The 22500-nt window shown below is 37.3% G+C and overlaps 1 protein-coding gene across 22 annotated transcripts in view; it reads left to right on the top strand.

Annotated features, from left to right (window-relative positions):
* The window catches only part of LOC124422173 (mediator of RNA polymerase II transcription subunit 15-like), a 393529-nt gene that overhangs the window by 11323 nt on the left and 359706 nt on the right, over positions 1-22500 (top strand). For 14 of the 22 annotated variants that reach the window (XM_046958249.1, XM_046958247.1, XM_046958250.1 and 11 more), the window contains exons 2-3: positions 14715-16251; positions 16664-17237. The exons of 1 other annotated variant lie outside the window; for it this stretch is intronic. In XM_046958249.1, coding sequence (XP_046814205.1) covers positions 17052-17237 — 186 coding nt within the window. In that variant the 5' untranslated portion in view covers positions 14715-16251; positions 16664-17051. Of the gene's footprint in view, positions 1-14032; positions 14095-14711; positions 16275-16663; positions 17238-22500 lie in introns of all 22 variants that reach the window. 7 more of the 22 variants (XM_046958254.1, XM_046958256.1, XM_046958253.1 and 4 more) reach the window with 4 other exon arrangements.

The raw sequence follows: 22500 nt of genomic DNA, 5'->3' as shown, positions 1-22500 counted from the left end.
TTGAGGGAACCCTCGTTCAGAGTTTTAGGGGTTGGGAAAAGGGCAAGTGACTTTTTAATTTTCAAACGACTACCGGGGCGTTATATCGTTACGTTTTTATAACGGGTCGGTGCTTCGACCGACGCGTTCATTCCGGGCGCTATATTTGATTTTGCAAAAACAACGATAAATATTCAAGGGCAGGGAGAAAGATCGAGAGAGAGAGAGAGAGAGAAAGAGAGAGAGGAGTCTGGGGGGATGGTTATAGAGGGATGATGGCTATGGCGAAATGGCCATGTTGCAGTGGCTGCAACGGTGTTGCTCGCGATACCATCCAAACGCGTATCCACCGCGGCGGAATGTTTCTCGTGGAATTCCGTCGTGGTGCGAGCAAGAGAGAGAGAGAGAGAGAGAACATTTTGTGGGCGGGTGACAGTGTGTGTCGCGTTCGCGTATATATAGCACGCTTGCTCGGCTTCTCGACAATGAGTCAGAATGAATGATTTGCAAGCGTTGAAATGCATGAACGAGCAGTCCGAGCGCGACATCCGATTGGATGGTCTCTCTTTCTCTCATTCTCTTCCTCTCTCACTTTCTCTCTAACTCTATCTCTATCTCTATCTTTTTTTCTCTCTCTCTCTCTCTCTCTCTCTTTCTCTCTTTCTCTCTTTCTCGCGACTTCGTAGCTACGCGCTGAACGAGCTCGCGTACGAATTTATGGCTTCAAAGCGGCCCCGATGCGCATCTACCGTGTGTGCCTTCAAATTGCTTTTCAGCGGTTTTTAACCCCTTATCCGTGCACTCTCTCTCTCTCTCTCTTTTGTTTTTTCTTTTTCTTTTTCTCTTTCTCTTTCTTTGACTGTATATATCGCGGCCGGTACTCCAGCTGTTTTTCCTTCCGCTTTACGCTTTTCTCCCCCGCGTACCTATGTCTTTCTTCTTCTTCTTCTTCTTCCTGTTTTTCGACATAGCTTTTTGCGATTTAATGATCTCTTCGAAAGAAAGAAAGAGAGAGAGAGAGAGGAGAGTGATATATATATATATATATATATATATATACGTATGTATGTACATGTATATATTTACACGTATACGTGCGATGCCTTACCTTTTTTTGCATTTTTTCCGAAGGAGTAAAATTCCAAAAGAAAAAATAGTGAGAGTGAGGGTGTGGTTGATAGCGGACACGGGAGATTTTTCTTCGCGTTACTTTTATTATTATTTTTATCCCTTCTATTCCTTTATTTTTTCTTTTCTTTTTTTTTTGTATTTGTTTTTCTTTTTTTTTTTTTTTTGTTTTCTTCTTTCTTTCTTTTACTTTCTCTTTCTCTCTTTTTCTTTTATTTCGATTTTCGTTCCCGTAGTCCGACGTAGAAGAACATATTGGTACCTATCTCTACACTTTTTATTTTTAGTGGCGCTTCAGCCGTGCACTCTCTTCTCTCCCGGAACGAGCAGCGTGAAAACGTTGCCACGACTCTTTTTCATTTTCTTTTTCTTTATTTCTATTTCTTTTCTTTTTCTTTTTTTTCCTAATTTTCTTTTTGTTATTATTTTCTTTCTTTATTCTCGAATGTTCACTCGTTTCTTCTACGATCGGATTGATTCGCGGAAGGGTTTTGCACGTGGAAAACTTACGATCGGATTGTTGAATCTTTTTTTTTCTTTTTTTTTTTTTTTTTTATTTATTTCTCTCTCTCTCGCTCTCTTTCTCTTTCTACCGATCTCTTTTCCCGTCTTCTATTTCTTATCCAGGAGAGGCGATTTTCGGTTAACGCGACGAGACCTCCAGGCAATGCTCCATATTATCGTCGATTTAAAGATAGAAACATTACTCATGCGTTTGCCATCACGACTTATGCATGTATTTACGTGGAAACGTGCCGAATCTTTAGAAAGAATATTACTTATTACTTTCTTTTCCTCCTTTTTTTTTTTTTTTTTTTTTTTTTTTTTTTTTTTATAATGAAATCACGTTTATAAGATAACGCTAAGCGACTATTATACCTCATATCTATCTATTTTACATTAGATTTTTTCTTCTCCCTTCATCTCTTTCTTTCGTCTTTTTCTTTTTCTTCTTCTTCTTCTTCTTCTTCTTTTACGGCTTTATTCCCCGTATACCGAACCAACCCCTCCTTCCTCCAACCTATCCCCTCCGTCTTACATTGTTCTTATTCTTGTTACGATGAATCGATGCATCATCGGTGTATTAGAAACTGAGAAATAATTTCACGTCATGGCCGAGTATTTGCCGAAATATGTTCCCTCATGAAATCACAGCGGATATAGTAACTTGTTAGTTCATAGGCACTTAAATTCCAAAAGCGTGGACATAAAGCCAGATCTGTATCGGTATGTCTATCTACTACAAGCGTGTGTGCGCGCACGCGCGCGTTCGCACGTGTTTATGTAGGAGTACACCCACACAATCACTCTCTCTCTCTCTCTCTCTCTCTCTCTCTCTCTCTCTCTCTCTCTCTCTCTCTCTCTCCCCCCTTTCTCTCCTACTCGAACGAATACCACGAATCGCCGATCAATATCGCCATTGTTTTCCATTCAGCTGATAATGCCGAAGCCGTACGTTGTCGTTCCCTGAAAGTCTCGCTGCTGCTGCTTCTGTTGGTCGGTGGTGGTGGTGGTGGTGGTAGTGGTAGTGGTGGTGCGATTGTTTGTTCCGGGTATAAAGTTTTTATTCCACGATTATCTTGTGAATTTCAATCCAGCCGAATATATCCGTAACTCATCCGCTTTGATTCGTTTTTGGGAGGGAGGAAAAAAAAAAAAAAAAAAAAAAAGGAAAGAAAGAAAAGGAAAAAAAAATATCAGCGATCCCGCCACGTAAACACTTTATTTTTAATTGGAAAACTTTGTATTAGATTACGATTATGTACTATCGGCATTAATAGTATTTAATGATGATTGTTATTCTCTAACGATTTGCGATTATTCTATTTCCGTCTTTTACAAATAACCTTTACGTTCCTTCCTCTACTCGTAGAAATTCTCTATTATATCTCTCTCTCTCTCTCTCTCTCTCTCTCTCACTCTCTCTCTCTCTCTCTCTCTCTCTCTCTCTTATCTATGTTCTTTGAACGTATCTTCGTAGTAGACGAAGTTAACTCGTTTAATGTACGCGATATACCGAGCAATAACTCCATCGCAACGATTCGCATAGGGCCTTCCTTCCTTCCCTCCCTCTCCTCTCCTCTTCCATCGCACGTCAGGAATCATTTAAGATTTTGACAGTTAGACGTAGCGTGTAAATTATTTGGCAAACTTTACCGATTCGCGTCTTCTCTCTACGTTGGGTACGTCCGTACTAGTTCGCCGAGGTGTGTTACAATCTGCTAGGTAATTTGTATAGCGTGAACGAGAACAGACTGCGATTTTAATTAGCTTTACGAGATACGAATATGTTACTTGATATATATATATATACACCCAATGTGTGTATGTGTATGTTAGCTGTTTTTTTTTTTTTTTTTTTAATCACATGATTTTCAAAGGAAAACAGAGAAAAAGGAAAAGAAATAAATAAAGAAAGAAAAAGGTCGTACAAATGATAACATTGTTGGATCGATAATTATACCAGCTGTCAAGTTTATCTTTTTACATGGTATAAGGTTTTGCCAGTCCTTTTAAAAAGATTGTCTTCCAAGTTTGGTCCATTTCTTTTACTCTCTCTCTCTTTCTGTGTGTATACATGTATCTCTGTATGTACTTACACATTATGTTCGAAGTTAGGAGAAAATAATCTTGTAAAGAGAGAGAGAGAGAGAGAGAGAGAGAGAGATGAAAAAAAGACAAATAAAAAGGAAAACTGTCTCCTGTGAGTCGACTTGTGTAAAGTGGAATCGTCTCTCTTGTATCTTTACTCGAAAATAGACGTTCCGTTAATATCTTATATTTCTCAGTCCTATTTTTTTTGTTTTTTGAATCTATCTCTCTCTCTCTCTCTCTCTTATTCTTTTCGTTAGACGAAACGAAAATGGTATTAACGTAAGAGAAAGTAGATATTTCACTTTGGTTAAGAAAACTTGAAATTGTTTGTAAACAAAATTGGAAAAAGTTAAAAATTGTTTCTAATTGTTATAAAAATATTTAAATGATTACCAAACAAAAATGAGAGATAGGGAGAAATAGAAATTTAAAATGTTAAGGTTTTATTCGCTTCTCGACTTCCTTAATGAATGAAATTCGATGTGATTTGCGTTAGCCGGAGTCGGTAAGGTTTAGACCGCTTCCTACAAACTTTCTCTCAGTTTGCTGATGCAGAAGGGGTCGGTTATCGCGTGGCAAGAGGATCAGACTCCTCTCTGCGTTGGAATTTCTCGAACTATAAGACTATATATATATATATATATATATATATATATATATATATATATATATATATATATGCAAAAACGAGAAAATGTGCTCTTTCTCTCTATCACCATCTCTTCTTTTTTTTTTCCTCCCTTCGCAAATAGAAGAAGTCGAAGAAAACATTAGAGGCAGTTTGGAGGAACATACATTTACTGAATTAGGAGAAGAGGATCGACCGATACAAAAAGAAAAGAGAAAAAAAAAAAAGAAAAAGAAAGAGGAAGAACCTCATCCGTCTAAACTTGTCGAAGGTTGTGCCCTGAAAAGCTTCTCCCTAGTTACTAAAGTAGTTCCCTCTTTGCGATGTTCACGCATGACTCCACAATTTGTCGCTTGGAATCGTTCGATTTTCCGCTTCCTACGAGCTATAAAATTAGTACCGACTTAACTACTTCGAGTTAATTGACATTCTTCCATACTTTTTCACTTTTATGTCCATTTAAATGAACATACCTACGTGTGACCCGTGCCCACTTGTTATTTCTAAATGAATTTAAAATGAGTAGAAGAAAAACAAGGAGGAAAACAAGAAGAAGAAGAGGAAGAAGAAGAAGAAGAAGAAGAAGAAGAAGTCTTATCGATCACTCGACCGAGATGAGAATCCACTACCACAAAGTGGTGCCGGTTACGAAAAGCCTTAGCTAGAGAGAGCTATAGCAAGTAAACAAGCAAGCAAGCAAGCAAGCAAGCAAGCTAGCTAGCAGTTAGCTATCTACCTAGCTAGGTAGCAAGTAAAAGCGCGCGCGTGCGCGCACGTGAAAAGAGAGAAAAAGAGAAAGAGAGTAGACCTGGGCTTCGTGATAAAGTAGCATAAGCGTTGCAAAGCTACAGCACCGTCATTAGAGAGAGCTGGCGTCGGCCTAATCGTCCCAACCCCTCCCTTCCTCCCCTCTCCAACCCCCTTCGTTGCCGTTGGCTGGCCCGAGGCAACATTAAGAACGGCCCATGTTGCATGGCCCGGTAGGGGAGAGGGGCCCTAATACGTTAGCACGAAACATCGTAAGATACCGAGGAAGCGTGTTGCGTAGATACTCACTCCCTAGAAAATATATTAATCGCGTAAGCGTACCACTTACGCCTTCATAATCACCGTAGGTAGGTCTTTCCTCCACCTCCACCTCCACCTCCACCTCCTCCTCCACCTCCTCCTCCTCCTCCTCCTCCTCTTCAGTCTCTATTCTACTGCAAGCCTTGCTTCGTCTACTGCAGCAGACCTTGGTCTGCAGGTTTGTAGGCTACTACTAGTACTATTACTACACTATTACTACTACACTACTACTACTACTACTACTACTACTACTACTACTACTACTACTACTACTACTACTACTATTACTACTACTACTACTAGTACTACTACTATTCCTCCTCTTGACTAGGAATATCGAAAACGAAGTTTCCTCTCTTCTCTGTTGGCGTACTCGCTATATCTATACTACACCACTATCACACTCTCTCTCTCTGTCTCTCTCTCTCTCTCTCTCTCTCTCTCTCTCTCTCTCTCTCTCTCTTTCTCTTTCTCTCTCTCACATACTATACACCGTGCCACCGAAAATCCTTTTAGCTAATTTAATCGTTCCTAATTCTATTACGCTTTCACAGCGCAGGCCCTTAAGCCGCTCGCGATGGTCATTCTCATTGTTTCATATCGTTAATTTCGCTTTTCTTTCCACTTTAATTTCACTCTCTCTTTCTCTCTCTCTCTTTCTCTCTTTCTCTTTCTCTCTATCTCTATCTCTGTGTCTGTCTTTTTTATTATTACGAAGATAGTAAGGTAAAACGGTGTGACTACTATTACGAGCATCGAGAACGAGAGTGTTAGGTACGCTCTCTCGCAGTTCATCCGTGAACGAAGGGAGAAGAGACCAACACGAGGCCATGCTTGCTCTGGTGTTAGATTCTCCTCTCTACCGTGTGCCATACGCCGTAGGCACGATAATGGGCTGGTCGTTCTATTGGAAACGTTAAAAATCATGTTTCTTTCTCTTTCTCTCTCTCTCTCTCTCTCTCTCTCTCTCTCTCTTCCTGCCTGTCTACCTTTTCGTTATTTCTCTCTTCTATCCCCTTTACTCTCTCTCTCTCTCTCTCTCTCTCTCTCTCTCTCTCTCTCTCTCTCTCTCACGTGCGCGTGCTTGTCTATCAACACCAGTCTCTTTATCAACGACGGCTGTGTTCGCATCATCGAACTTTTACAATCGATCGCAATCACCTATCCAGCCTGGATGCTTTATAATGGCAACGATATAAATAGATTTTCTCATGCAAATTTAGTATCGACGCGTTGGGATCAAAGTTTCTCCTTTTTCTTTAGCTTTTATATATATAGTTATATATATATATATATGTTTATATAGATAAATATGTATACATTATATATATTTTGATGGATCATTGGAACTAATCATTCGTTGATAGTAAGATCTTTTTCCTTTCAAATAGAAAATATCTAGGATATATATATATATATATATATATATATTATATATTATATATATATAAATAAGAGATGTAATATAAAGACGTAAATAGACGAATGAATCGAGAGTATTAGTTCGAGAAATAGAATAATCCGGTTTATTGAAAGTTCGAGAGATACGTATGTACGAAGAACGGCTTCTTAGGATAAGGTCCAAAACTCGACGGTTCACGTAGGAGAGTTTTCTTTGAGAATGCATTTTTCATGACGCCAAGTGATTCCAAAGCTACTAGCTACCTTAAAGTATATATGTATATACATATATATATATATATATATGTATATACATATATATATATATATATATATACACAACACATACACATGTATATACGTATATACGTGTCTCGACGTTTCTACGTTAGAAAACACGCATATCGAGTTTCTTCTTCAAGATATTTCCCTGCTTACGTCCGAATTGGAAGGGAAAATCCGACTTTTGTACGATAGTCCGTGCTAGGACGACGTTATAGGACAAGAACATAGTGTATTTTCCACTATTGTGTGTCCCCTTTGGTAAATGACGTTAAAAGGATCAACGATATAGACAAGGGGTTTGACCCCCCGCCCCTTATAGTACAAACTTTGATGATTGTCTGGCTTTTAACGAAATTCATTAGTCGAAAATTTCTCTACGTCCTTTTGGTTGGCGCTTGCTTTAACGTGTTAGTGGTTAAACTTAGTTTTGCGTTAGAGAATGCGAGGGATAGAATAGTAAGAGAAAGAGAAAGAGAAAGAGAGAAATGAGAGACATTAGGAGCAATAAAAAGTGTAATTAGAAATTCGATCGACATACAAATGCCGAATTAGGAATATATGTAGAATACGAGGATGACTAGGACGAAGACGAGGACGAAGACGAGGACGACGACTATGACGGCGACGACGACGACGACGACGACGACGAAATGTCTGTGTGAGATATTGATTTGGTCGGCCCTCTTTTCTGCGGTAGTCACGTGAAAGAAGTGGAGGAAGCTCGAAGCCGCATTCGTGCACGTATATCGATTCTACCAAGAGCCGAGCCTCTTGAGCACGCGAGTCACGATAGATATGTAGGTACGCTAATCGTGTCTGTCTCTCTCGATCTTGGCCGTCGATACGCTCAATATACATACATACATATATACATACATATATACATATATACATGCATACATACGTACATATATACGTATATAGTTAACAAAAAGTTCATTTGTAATTTTACTTATCGTATTTATGTCTTCTTCGTATAACTCTACTATACTCGTATATGATACAAACAAAATCTTAATCCTATAGGTATATGTAAATTTGTATATATATATATATATATATATGTATATGTGTGTGGAAGCGTGCACGCGAGCGTGTGTGTATATATCTCCGTCGTCCTCTTGTTCGTGTCGCCAAGTTTTTGAGAGTTTTTTTTTTTGATAATTATTCCAATGAGATTCATAACTTTGTTCCACACTAGTTAAAAATTTCGACAAGCAATCCTTTTTAATCGCCCGTTAGAAACTCCTCTTTATTTAGTTTCTCATCAAGATTCTATATTTTTTTTTACTTCCTTTATTAGAAAATGTCCGAGGGATAATAATACGCTTGCTCAAGTATACCTACTTATCTATGACCATTTCTTGTTGATCCTTTAGGTATATTTACTTTATAGATCCTTATTCGTTTTTCGAAGCTTAACTGATTACGAGTAATATCGATCGATCGATCAATTTTTCCTTAACTATTCCTCAAATTACTTATAGGTAGGTATATGCATTATTTGTATATGTTTGATATCTTATCTATATCTCTTTATACAACACATAGATTTTTGTGTGTGCGTGTGATATTTTCTAAATTTCTATCTATAGATAGAATTTTTCTTTTACAACGGTCGCATGATTTCTATCAAATTAATTAAAACGAATAGTCCCGGTGTTTCTGTAAATATATATATATATATATATATATATATATATAAATCAGGTTAATTAATATTGTTTATAGAACGAAGTGCTCTTTCCACTCCTTCTATCTCTATCAATATATATTATATATATATATATATATATATATATATATGTATGTATATATATGTATATCTATCTCTTCAATCGGCTGCGCCAAAAACGAAACGAGATTCTTCCAAAGAGCCAATTCGATAGAAATTCGTATTCCGTTTTCTCTTTTTCTCTTTCTCTTTTTATTTGCTTCTTCATCGGCTTACACACTTTACTACAGTTTCATCAGAATATCGACTTTTTATCTTTCGCATCTTAGTTGATTATTATAAAAGTTAAAAAGAGAAGAGTAGAGAAGAGGAGAAAAGAAATGGAAAAAAAGAGGGCAAGTAAAAAACAAAAAAAACAAAAAAAAAGTCCAAAAAAAAAAAGAACGAAAGAAAGAATTAAAAGGTCGCGAATTAATTACGTATCTTTGATCGATCAAATGATAATAATGATCGATAATTCCAATGGTATATATTCCAATCGACGATCTTTTCCTACAAACCAATCTCTCCTCCTCCTCCCTTGCCCATACTCCATTTTGTCGCATTGTCCTTCTCGTTGACAGGGAACGGGAGAGGGGGAAATATGGTTTTTCTTTTTTTACTTTCCTTTCTTTCTTTTTTTCTCCTTCATTCGCGTCCTATGTTTTTCTTCGCAGAGCGCGAGCGCTTACGATCGCGCGCACGACAATGTAAATTCGTGTTGTCAGAGAGTACTTGCGAGAGAAATTGCGATTCGCTGCCGCTTTTCCTAAGCGGCTTATTTTGCGCGACGTGAAATTGTACTATAGTCTTCTCTCTGTCCAGCGTACACACACACACACACACACACACACACACACACACACACACACACACACACACACACACACACACACACACATATATATATATATATATATAATATACACATATACATAATATGTGTATATGTGTGTGTGAATAGATACATAGTACGTACTTATCTGTGTACATTTTCTTTTACTTTTTAACTGTCTCCGCGTCGCGCATAAAGTACACAAGGGCGATAAACGGACGAACCACGGGATAAGAGCTACGTTTTCTCTCTATCTCTATCTCTTTCTATCTTTCTCTCTCTCTCTCTCTCTCTCTCTCTTTTTCTCAAAGCGATGTTTATGTTTCGTATAAGTAAACGCAGTTTTTCAACGGTTAACGTATGCTCCAGATCAAGGTGAATGTTATGTGTTTCTCGCGAGTTAACGCGCGAACAGAGCACACGGTAGACACTTCGGGATGAAGTTACGATTCCGTTCCTCCTCCTCCCGCCCCTTTCCGTTTTTCCGCAAGAAGCTTTTCCACGCGCGACGACTGAAGCCGAGAACTCGGCTTAAGGGGTTACTTATATGCCCATCCACCCCACTTCCCACCTCCACCCCCCCTCTTTCGAGCTTACAAAAACGTACACTCACTATTTACGATTTCTTTTTTCTTCTTTTTCTTTTTTTTTTCTTTTTTTCTCTTATTCTTCTTCTTCTTCTTCATGTACTTCTTATTTTTATTCCTTTTTATTCTTACTCGTACGAGAATGAGAAAGAAACCGTTTCTTTTTATTTGCACACGTTTTCCCCTTTAAACTTTGACTTTTCTTTTTTTTTTCTTTTTTCTTTTTTTCGTTTCTTTTACTTTGTCTTCTTCTTTTGGAAGGTTTATTTTTCGAACGACAACGATGACGACGACGACAACGACGACTTCACATCGATGCTGAGCTATTCGATACATAATTTTATAATCATACAGTTGGATCTGTGATGTAAATGAATATCGTATTATCGTTCTTGTAACATAATACGAAAGTCGTATTTCTATTTATTTATTTATTATGTGCATGTATATATATATATATATATATATATATATATAATACTACGTATTATATAATGACAATGACAGCAGTATTATAAACAACGAAGGAGGATTTAGATAGGATTTTCTATTTTATTATTTTTCTTTTTTTTTTTTGTTTTCTTTTTCCTTTTTTTCGTTAGCTCGATTATAAATATGCTCGTTCTAGATCTCTCATGCGCCTTATGATTGACACTCGAGGACTTTAGCTCGAGCACGTGTCATCTCCATTATATACATATACACATACATACGTACTATAATATACCATTGTATACTATACTATACTATACATACATACATATACCCGTCTCATTTTCCGGCTAAGACTTATTGCCCTTTTTAGTAGTGTTGTTCGCAGTGAGTTGCTTCATGAAAAAAGGGCGCCTGTTCGTACCTCTTTTCTATTTCCATCCCTCTTCGTGTATTCTCTCTTTTAAGAGAAACCGTCGTACCTTCTAAGTACCTGTTTCTCTGTTTGTCCGTCTATCCATCCGTCCGTCTGTCTGTCTATTTCTATCTCTTTCTATCTCTTTTTGTCGGTTGGTTGGTTGGTGGTTCGAAAACATCAACTACACCTTACCCATCTATCTACCTGACGACCCAGGTAGTACGATTATCTCGAGACAAGCTGTGACCCGTGCGCGCGTGGCTTAACGCTTCGATGAAAGTCGAAAGAGGAAACGGCAATATACAAAAAAAACCCATGCTTGTACTATCTCTCTCTCTCTCTCTCTATATATATATATATATATATATATATACACCTTAAGACCTTTTCTCGCAAACTTTTTGACTTTTAGCCATTCGGTAAATGCGTGAAATTGTTTGGGTTTCTAAACCTTTCTTTTCGGTCCCTTTCACAGATTATCCTTTTTCTATGGGACAAGAGGGTAGGTTTGTTTCGGTAATTATGTCGTTTAAGTTTACTGTCACCTACTGTATTTCTAAACACAAAAAAAAAAATCTATTGTAACCGATATCGAGTATCTAAAATCACAGTCGTAAAATATAATAAATATGTAGCGAATGAATGGGTATAGAAATCTCGATGAATTAGAAATATGATATCGATGAATAAGAAATATGATATAATATATCATTAAACATTATTTCCTCGATAATTTTGATGACTTTTAGTCGTACGTTAAATACGTGATATTGTTTTGCCTTTCTAAACTGTTTGATCTCATTAATAGATTATTCTTTTTCCTTGATGAGGGGGAATAGGGGAATGGCGATGAAGGCGGAAGAGGTGCCTCAGTAATTATATCATTAAGTTTATCATAACCTCTTGTATTTCTAAACACAAAGGACTATTGTAATCAATAATCGAGTATTTAACAGTTATAATTATAATGAAACATAGAAAACCGGGCTAGTCTTTAAATGGATATTGCAATTAGAATAATATCCATGAAAGCTCGATGAAACATAGTATAAATATATATATTTATATTTTATGTACATATTATATTATATGTATATAAAGAGTATATATATATATATATATATATATATATATATATATATATATATATGTTTAAACACTTAACTGGTAAAATTTTTCCCGTATTTAAGATGTTCGATAAACGCGTGAAATTACTTAACTTTCTAAACCTTTCTCGGTGATTTTCACGGATTATCCTTTTTCTATGGGGGGATGCCTAAGCAAATTATGTCGTTAACTTTACCATAATACTTTATATTCTGCAATTTCTAACGCACAAAAGTCTATAACCCGATACGTTTCGAGTATTTAAATATAATGAAATATAGAAAATCGTGCTTGTTTTAAAATCAACATAGTAATTAGAATTATTTGAAAATAATGATGAAATAAGAAAGACGAGGAACGACTTCTTTTCTCTCTCTCTTTTTCTCCCTTTCTCTCTTTGTACAATTGTCATTCCTAATTTTAACATGTTATCTCTAACAGGAAAGAGAGTCAGATTTTCCAAGTTCGCTTATCCCAAGAAACGACTAATTATCATTTAAACGATATTCTACGAAGTGCGAATACACCTCGTTGAACATCATATTATCTATCTTATTAGCGTTAGGTCTATAACCGCGCGAATTTTCTCTCTCTGTCTCTCTCTCTCTCTCTCTCTCTCTCTCTCTCTCTCTCTCTCTCTCTCTCTCTCTCTCTTTATCTCTTGGCAATGGACAATTTAACGGGGGTGTGAAAGAGGCGGGACGTACTTGTTAGTTACCGACGGACAAAAGGAAAAGGAAAGAAAAGCGTGGAAAAAAATGAAAAAAGAAAGAAAAAAAGAGGCAAATTAAAAAAGAAACGAAAGAAGGTAAAAGGAAGAGGAGAAAAGTGCGAAGCGACGGACGAAACGAACAAATAAATAAATAAATGAGTAAATAAATAAATAAATAAATAAAATTGATGTGTGTATGCGTGTTTGCGCGTTGAAGAAAATACATGGGTAACTCTCTTGTGTGTATGGAAAAAAAAAGAAAAAAAAAAAAAAGAAAGTAATAAAGAGAAGAATTAAATTATAGATATAAAAAAAAAAAAGAAAACAAAGGAAGAAGAAGAAACACGAAAGAAAAAAAGAGAAAAAGAAATAAAGAAGAGGCAGAAGAGAAAAAGGGTTGAAAAATGAGACACGAGACAGAAAAACAAAAAACATGAAAAAAAAAAAAATGAAAAGATACACGTTGGGATGGGAAAAAAAATTTGTGGCGTTATTATCTTTCGTTATTGGATCCTTGGCATTACCTATGCTTCGCGCCACTTAATTAGGCGTGCTTGCACTGGTAGTCCTTGCGCTTTTTCTAAACTTTCTCTCTCTCTCTCTCTCTCTCTCTCTCTCTGTTTCTCTTTGTCTTTATATATATATATATACATTTATACATGCATACATACATACGTACATATATACATTAATACATTTATATATATATATATATATATATATATATATATATATATATATATATATATATATATCTTTTATCTTTTCGGCCTAAGCTTTTCGCTCCCTCGAAAACCCGACCGCTAGTACTCTACGTATTACTCGGCGCCCTTTGCTCGACCCTTCCGACTAGTAAAGTCCTCGATACTCTCTTTTTCTTTCTATCTTTATCTCTGTTTCTCTCTCTCTCTCTCTCTCTCACTCTCACTCTCTCTCTTTCTCTCTTATCCTTTTCCGTCTTTTTCTATCCCCCTGTATTCGCCGACTCGGACCCTTTAGCCTTTCGAACCCCGCGTAGTCTTCCAATCCCACCCCCGGCCCCTCATCGTCCCCCTGACCCCTTAGCCCCACCCTTAGAACAAGAAGCATTTTAAGCCTTTGCATCCGCAGTAACGCGAGTTTTCGCTTTTGGTATGTTTCCAGAACAGCAGAATCCGGAGTCCGAGCATAAGGGAGGAGCCTGTGGAGCGCGCCGAATAAATGACGTAAATCCGAAGAACGGAAGCGCAACGTCACTCGCTAACTCGCAATTCTTCCCACCCTCTCTCTTTCTCTCTCTCTCTCTTTTATCTCTTTCGCTCTTGCTCTCTTTCTCTTTTTCTCTTTCTTTCTTTCTATCCAAATCCCTTCTCTCTATTCTCTTCCAGCTTCTCACAGGCCTTCGTCCTTCGACCCGACACGGATCGACCTACGAACCGGACCTTTGCTCCCCTCTCCTTCTACTTCTTCTTTTTCTCCTCCTTTTCCTCTCTATTCTACCCCACTACTCGCTTTTTAGCCTTTCACGTGCTTACCGTTCTCTCTCTCTCTCTCCCCCCTCTCCCTTTTTTTCTCTTTATTTTTATTTCTTCTCAATATCGAAATCTCTTTCTCTTCTCTCTCTTTCTATCTGTCTGTATATACATATATATCTCCCTCTCTCTATCTGTTTTTATTTACGGATTTACAAAAGCAATATTTATTAAAATTCACCTCTCTCACTCGCTCACTTGATCTCCTATCGAGAGAGCGCGCGTCTAAATATCGCTCTTCCAAATCGGATCGCTATCTCTCCAATCTTTTTTATAACTTTCGATTCCTCCTGACCGACCTTCCTTTCCAGTAGACTCGACACGAGACACGCGTTGGCTTGAAACCGGCTTGAAGGACACCACCAGCGGCTTTTTGAGACACGTATACATACAGTACATGCCACTACATCGACAGCAGCAGCAGCAGCAGCAGCAGCAGCAGCAGCAGCAGTAGCAGCAGCACCAGTAGCAGCACCAGTAGCAGCAACAGCAGCAGCAGCAGCAGCAGCAACAGCAGCAGCAGCAGCAACAGCAGCAGCAGTATCGCCAATAGCAGACTGTGTAAAAAGCAACGATCGCGCCTACAGAACAACGACAACATCGACAACATCGACACAACAACAACAACAACAACAACAATCATTGTTGTTTCCGTCTTCGTCGACGGTTAGAGAGCTTCGAAGGCTTCCACAAGCTTTGCTCGTTCGAAAGGAGAAGAGTTACGGAGTCGAGAGTAGAGAAGGAGGAGGGTGTAAGGAAAGGAAAAGGAGAGAAAGGAGTTCGCGGAGCTTGGAGAGAGAGGAAAAGGCCTTTTAAAGGAACAAAATAACGGAGTGATCGGCTCCATCGTTCTTTCTTCATCTTTGTCTTCTACACCAACACCACTACTACTACTACTACTACTACTACTACTACTACTACTACTACTACTACTACTACTATTACTACTACTACGACTACTACTACTACTTGTATTACTTCTTTGGACAAGTCCGAGATCTTCCGTGAGTCAACGAGTATCAACAGCTGTAAGACAGCAACGGCACGTACAAGTAGTAGAGAAACGCACACGCTTTACGTTTTTGGAGCTTCCATCAAAAAGTAATAAGAAAGTGAACAAATAAACAAGCAAACGGAAAAAAAGAAAGAAAAGTACTAATATAAAGATCAACGGCAACAACGAAAAACGGAGTGGTGTACGGCCTTAGAAGAAAGCTTTCTCTCTCTTTCTCTCTCTCTCTCTCTCTCTCTCTCTCTCTCTCTAACTCTCTCTCTCTCCCTTTTTCTCTTTTTTTTCTCTCTCTCTCTCTCTATTTCTCTCTATCTTTTTCTCTTTCACTCCAATAACTCTGATACATCACCAGTTTAGCACTTCTCTCTATTTCGCCGCAAAATCTCTCTTCTAAACCCATCGCCATTGGCAGATCAACAACAACATTAGCAGGAGTAACAACAACAACAGTAACAGTAGTAGCTGCGCAACGATCAGCCTAGCTACTGTTTACTACGACTGATAAAGACCGACCGGATCGATAACGAGAGCTAATAAAGCGCACGGGCCGTCGAGAACAAGCGCTTCGCGGTATTCGGAACGGGAATAAGGACGCGCAACGTCCTTCGGGATCATTCACGGTTATCCCGTTAACGGGATCGAGTCGGGCAAAAAAAAGTTCGCGATAATAATAGACGAGCCACGCCATTCGTTTTTTGTTCAAGAAGAATTATCGATAAAGGAAGTAGGAAAGAAAGATTGATAGAAAAAGAAAGAAAGAAAAAACAACAACAACAACAACAACAACAACAATAATAATAACAATAGAAAGTATTTCTATTCGTCGTTTCTACAAAAAGGTACGAGAAAGGGGTGGTTCGTAGTAAGTACGCAACGACACGCGGCAACTATTGCGATTCCGTGCACGAGGTCCGAGAGAAAGAGAAGGGTGTGATTGGACTCCTTGCTTGTGTCTATTTCTCCGTGTGCGTCCGTGCGTACGTGTGTGTGTGTTTGTTTGTTTGTTTGTTTGTGCGTTTGTGAGAGGTGTGTTTGTTTCTGCGTAAGAAGGCTGCGAGAGAGAATTTGAAAGACCTCGATTCACGAAATCCATCTAGGTGCCGCGTGCTCGAAGGCTCTCGCTAAAGAGAAAGAAGGAAGACAAAAAGCGTGTGTGAGTGTGTGTATATATATATATACACACGCACATACACATATATATATATATATATATTATATTATATATATATATATATATCTCATTGACAAAAGATCGATCGACGCGAGTGAACGCAAGAAGAAGAAAAGAAGGGAAAGATAGAAAATAAATAAATAAATAAAGAAAGAAAGAAAGAAAGAATAATAAATAAAAGGAAGGAAGCTTCAACAACAACAACAACAACAACAACAACTTCTTGTTCTTCGACGCTCTAGCTAAGCGTTACTATTGCTACTACTACTACTATACTACTACCATCACCACCACCACCAGCACTAGTTCTTCTTCTTCTTCTTCTTCTTCTTCTCCTTCATCTTTTTCTTCTTCTCGCTTGAAACAGCGAGACAGACAAAGACAGAGAGAGAAAGTAAGAAAGTAAGAAAGAAAGACAGAAAGAGAGAGAGATACTAGTCTCTCGTACGTTCTTCTTGGACTGGGAGAATGGCAATGGTCAACATGAATAACCTACTCAATGGCAAGGACTCGCGGTGGCTACAGCTCGAGGTTTGCAGAGAGTTTCAACGCAACAAGTGTACCAGGCCCGACACGGAGTGCAAATTCGCTCATCCACCAGCCAACGTCGAGGTGCAGAATGGACGGGTTACTGCTTGCTACGACAGTATCAAGGTAATTAAACATTCAACCATTATATTTATATTCTAATTATTTCTAATCGTTGTTTTTACGAATTGTGACTTCCGACAACCAACGATTCGAACAATTATCGATATTACTCGTATTGTCATTATCTTCTTATTTCCTTTTATTATTATATTTTTTTTTTTCCTTTTTTTTTTCCTTTTTTTAACGAGAACACATACGTCGCGTTCTAACGTAAAATAATATAAATCCAAACGGTAAAATTACGTTTCTATCTGGTATAATTATATTATACAAAGAAATAAGTCAGACTAATAAAATAGAATTTGTTATCGTCAACAAAAAAAAAAAAAAAAAAAAAAAAAGAAAAAAAAAAGAAAAATTAAATAAATAAATTTTTATAAATCGTAGCGAGGGGATAAAAGAACATTTTTAAGCTTTTATACTATACTAATAGTCGACGATCTTATTCGCGTAAGAAATGTAAATATATATTACGTGCGTAAATATATATATATATATATATACAGGTATATAATTATAGGTATATACATATATATATAACACGATTAAATGGGGTGGGAAGGTAGGCAAAGATATGAGCAGGGTGTGGCTCTTTCTCTTTCTCTTTCTCTCTCTCTTCCCCCGTCTAAATGCCTTCTCTCGTGGATATTGAATGTGAAAATTGAATTTGCAGTTATTAATAGAGACAATTATTCAACGCCCGAGGACCGTCGTCGTCGTCGTCGTCGTCGTCGTTGTCGTCATCGTCGTCGACGACTCATCGACGGGGAGAGAAAGTCGTTCTTTTCGCGAGTTCGACGAATTGGACGGATGAGAGGGTGGGGGTGAGAGAGTAGAGAAATGGGGTGGCGAGGTGAACACAGAGGGTTGGGGTGAAAAAAAGACTTATATACTTGCCGCGTAAAAATCGCATATAATCTTTTATCTCGAGAAAGTTCTCGTAGGTTTGAAGGCTCGACGACGCAAATAGACCTTTTTCTCTGATTAAATAAGGGAACGTCGATCTCTATCATTCTTTTCTTTTCTCCACCTCCCGCCCACCCGCCCGCCTCCCTCCCATTTTTCTTTTTTCTTTTCTTTTTCTTCTTCCTCTTTTTTTTTTTTAACCTTCGAATTATATATTCCTCGTCAAGGAATAAATCGATCTGAAGGAAGAGAGATTTACGTACGTCTTATATAAAGTGAGACAGGGGACGGGGAATGGCGAATAAGGTGATATGGGGTAGACATGAACGGGGGAGGGGGAGAGGAGGGAAAAGTATTTAAGTGATTCGAAAATAAATCAATTAATCTTTCTCGAAAAATTATTGTTCGATCGTCGGTCTTGTAATTATTACGATGTGGAAAGATAAACAAAAAAATAATAATAAAACGAGCAATATAAGTTTTAAGATTACCTTTAGGAACTTTTGACCCAATCTGTACATTTATCAATGATGTAAATATATATATATATATATACATATATATATATATACATATATATATATATATATATGTATATATATATGTGTGTGTGTGTGTGTGTACGTATATATTTAATCTTTTATACGTTTTGTTCGATACGTATCTCTATATTTCAATGAACGTCGAAATTTACGTAGAATACATATGTACCGTATGACAAGTTAACGCGTTCTCAGATAGATACACAGATACATACATATATACATACATACATGCATATATGCGTGTATGTGTGTGCGTGCGTGCGTGCGTATGTGTGTATATATATATATACATATATATAGAGGGAGGTATGTACCACTTACGAATTGATCGAAGTTTAAGAGGAAGGAATTTGCTTCAACGACAATGGAGAAATTCCATAGTGTTTGGATTGACGCGTTTCATAACAATTCCATTATATTATTACGATGATGATGAACGAGAACGTATCTATCTAACGTTTTCTCATATATCTATGTATAGATAGTGTAACGGAAGGTAATCGGTGAATTAGAATGCATATATATATATATATATATATCTTATCATAATTGTGAATACGTCGATGTATTCTAACCATTTAACGAATCGATTGCAATTTCTCTTTCGACGAATGAGGAAACTCTTACGGATGATATGTAATATAATGTAATCACGTGTGCGCGTTTATTGGGCGGAGACGAAAGGTGAAGATAATGATATGTTGAAGAATAATAATACGAATTGAAAGTGTATATTTCGATATATATATATATATATATTTTTGGTGGGCCAAAAAGTTCATACGTGATTTTTAAATATCAATGACTCCTTTGATTAATTTTGTCATATTTTTTTTCCTTTTAATTCTTAATAATTATTGACGAATGTTATTTATTCTACGTAAAAAAAAAAATTACAAACCTTCGAAAATTTTCCTTTTTTTTTTTTTTTTTTTTTTTCAAATAATTTTTACATTATGTAGGTGTATAGAATGCGTGTTTATATATATATATATATATACGAAATGCAAGCTTACTAAGTACGATTGTACGGAATTTAGTTGATATCTGACTGTAGTAATACGGATAAAGATAAAATCAGACTCTCTCGAAGTATCGTTTTTTTTCCTCATAGAAATCTCTTTCATCGAGAATATACACGTGTAGGTACACGCGCGCGGATATCGGCACGTACGATCAGAGTTCGACGCATTAAATTGTCCCTATTGTGTGTATGTGAATGTGTAAGTGTATGTGTGTGTGTGTGTGTGTGTGTGTGTGTGCGCGCGCGTGCATTATGTGTATGTGTATACGTATCTTAGGAGTCTTCTTCGCGATGAGCAAACGAGCGAGCGCAAAGCGAGCGAGCCGAGCAATAACGGAAATAACGTTGGCGATCGTAGGACAAAACGTTATCTTTGTGAAAAAGAAAGACAAATTCTTGATATCGAGATAAGATAATCGAGAGATAGATAAATATATAACCAATGAGTTTATCTATTTCGCTTTTGTTCATTTTTCTTTTTTCTTTTTTTTCTTCTTCTTTTTTATGTCTTTCTTCTTTTTACCATCTTTTCTTTTCCTTTTTTTTTTTTTTTTTTGATTTTATTTTTTATCATCCTCTCCGTCATTTTTATCTTCGATCGTATATTACGTACAAATCGTCGAGTTAGAAGTATATTATTATGATTTCGAAATCGATTCTTTCAATATAACTGATAATAGAAAAAAATAAATTAATATAAAATGAAATGAAATAAAATAAAGAGGGGGAAATTAAGAAATAGGGAAATAGACGGGAATAGGAATCGAAGAAGATCGTCGAGTTTCTCTCTCGTCGGTTCATGCTCGTTGTCGTCGTCGTCGACGTCGACGTCGACGTCGTTTAATTCTGGAAGCTATTAATGTCGTCGTATGGCTCGTCTGAAAGGCTCGCTTGTCCGTCGATCCACGACAGTCTCTTCTCGCACGTTCCTCTCTTTCTCACTCTTTTCTCTCTCTCTCTCTCTCTCTCTCTCTCTCTCTCTCTCTCACTCACTCACTCAATCTCTCGCGCGCGCAAGAATGGCAAAGAATGGCACTCGTTACGTTTAATCCGGCCAACGAAACAACCTCGCATTTGGAGTCGTACACACCGATTTATTTCATCCCACGCGACTTGTAGCCCCTACCCCTCCAACCCTGCCCTTCCCTATCTCTCGTATGTGCAGAATGGTCTCTCTCTCTCTTTCTCTCTCTCACACACACACACACATTTTCAATCTCTCTCTCTCTCTCTCTCTCTCTCTCTCTTTGCCTATCTGTTTTGTCTGTTTATATAGCCATTTAAAGGGAAGAAAATCAGTTTTGAAAATCGGCATTATTTATATAATCTCTTTCTATATCTTTTTATTTTTGTGAAAGAAATAATAAAGCCTATATTTATTAGAAAAATTTATATTATGTATCGTTCGATGTATGTATTATTTTGTTGTGATAATTCACATAAATCTTCAGAGAGAGAGAGAGAGAGAGAGAGAGAAAGAGAGAGAGAGAAGTGAGAAGGAAAGGAAGATAGTTTGGATTTTGGTTATCTCGTCGCCGTTAAGTTCAACGAGAAGATATTTGGCAAAGCGATTCGTCGGTGTATAATAAAATATTCGATAAATTTCGACTAAAGTGTCATATTTACGTTCGTAATAGTTCGAGAAAAGGAATCTTTATTCTAAATATATTGGAGATCTGAGAACGAGCGAGGGAGAGTCATTTAGGTATTTATGAGCACAAACGACAGCACATCGTGACAGAGAGAGAGAGAGAGAGGAGGAGGAGGAGAAGGAGAAGGAGGAGGAGGAGGAGGAGGGGGGAGACTGCGGATATATAAACAAAATTAATATTTTCTCTTGTCTACTATCGTAAATATTAATAAGCGTTACGCAATAAAAAGTGATATAAGAAAAAGATAAAAAATCAAACAAAAAAAAAAAGAAAAAGAAGAAAGAAAGAAAGAAATAGAGAAAAGAAGAATGTTGATCGAAATAAAACAAAAAAAGAAACAAAAAAAAAAAGGAGAACGGTCGTATAATTCGAAAGAAAAAAAAAAGTAAAAGGATGGATGAAAGAAAGATAGATATACATAAATATATCTTTTATATCGCTTATATGTGTCTTTTTCCAGTCTGATAATAGTCAGCAAGAGTAATGTTCTTTTGAAGATTTTCCTCTTCTCATATAGGTGGAGTAGCGTGAACACGTTCGCGTTGATACTCGGTTTTCAACCTTTCTCTCGCTTCCTCACTATCCCTCACCTTTCTCAGTTCTCAGTGTATGGTGTTGAACGTAACAACAACGGCCCAATACCTACACCAACATCAATACCAATACTCAACGGCGACCACCGGTAATGGTCTTTAAAGATTTCTCGCTGGATATAAGAGAAACTATCTCGGTTGTTTTAGGAGGCTCAATATTACTCTCTCGAGGAAATATTAGCAATAAACCATTGCATTACGTAGACCAACCGGACTACGGTTGGCAGCTTGTCCCTTTTGCTACTCCTATTGCCCCCTTTTAAGCGAGACACCAAACTTCTTTCTCTCTCTCTCTCTCTCTCTCTCTCTCTTTCCTTCACTTACTCATTCTCTATGGAGACTACATGTCTCGTTTCTTGCCCGTTTAGGTGCCAGAAACGCGGCTTTCCTCGCATCCCGACGATGAAATAAAGGCTCATTTTTTGACTTGGGGAAATAAAGGAGAGTGGCTATTACAGTTTTCGTATGAAACTACTATAGAACGGTTGTCTTTCCTTCTTTTCTAAGGTTCCATCGTCCATCTACCAAGGACAAGATCTTACGAGA

This window comes from Vespa crabro, chromosome 2, assembly GCF_910589235.1.
Source record: "Vespa crabro chromosome 2, iyVesCrab1.2, whole genome shotgun sequence".
In the NCBI taxonomy this organism is placed as follows: domain Eukaryota; kingdom Metazoa; phylum Arthropoda; class Insecta; order Hymenoptera; family Vespidae; genus Vespa; species Vespa crabro.
The sequence above is the reverse complement of the archived record's forward strand: the minus strand, read 5'-3'. Positions and strand labels throughout refer to the sequence as shown.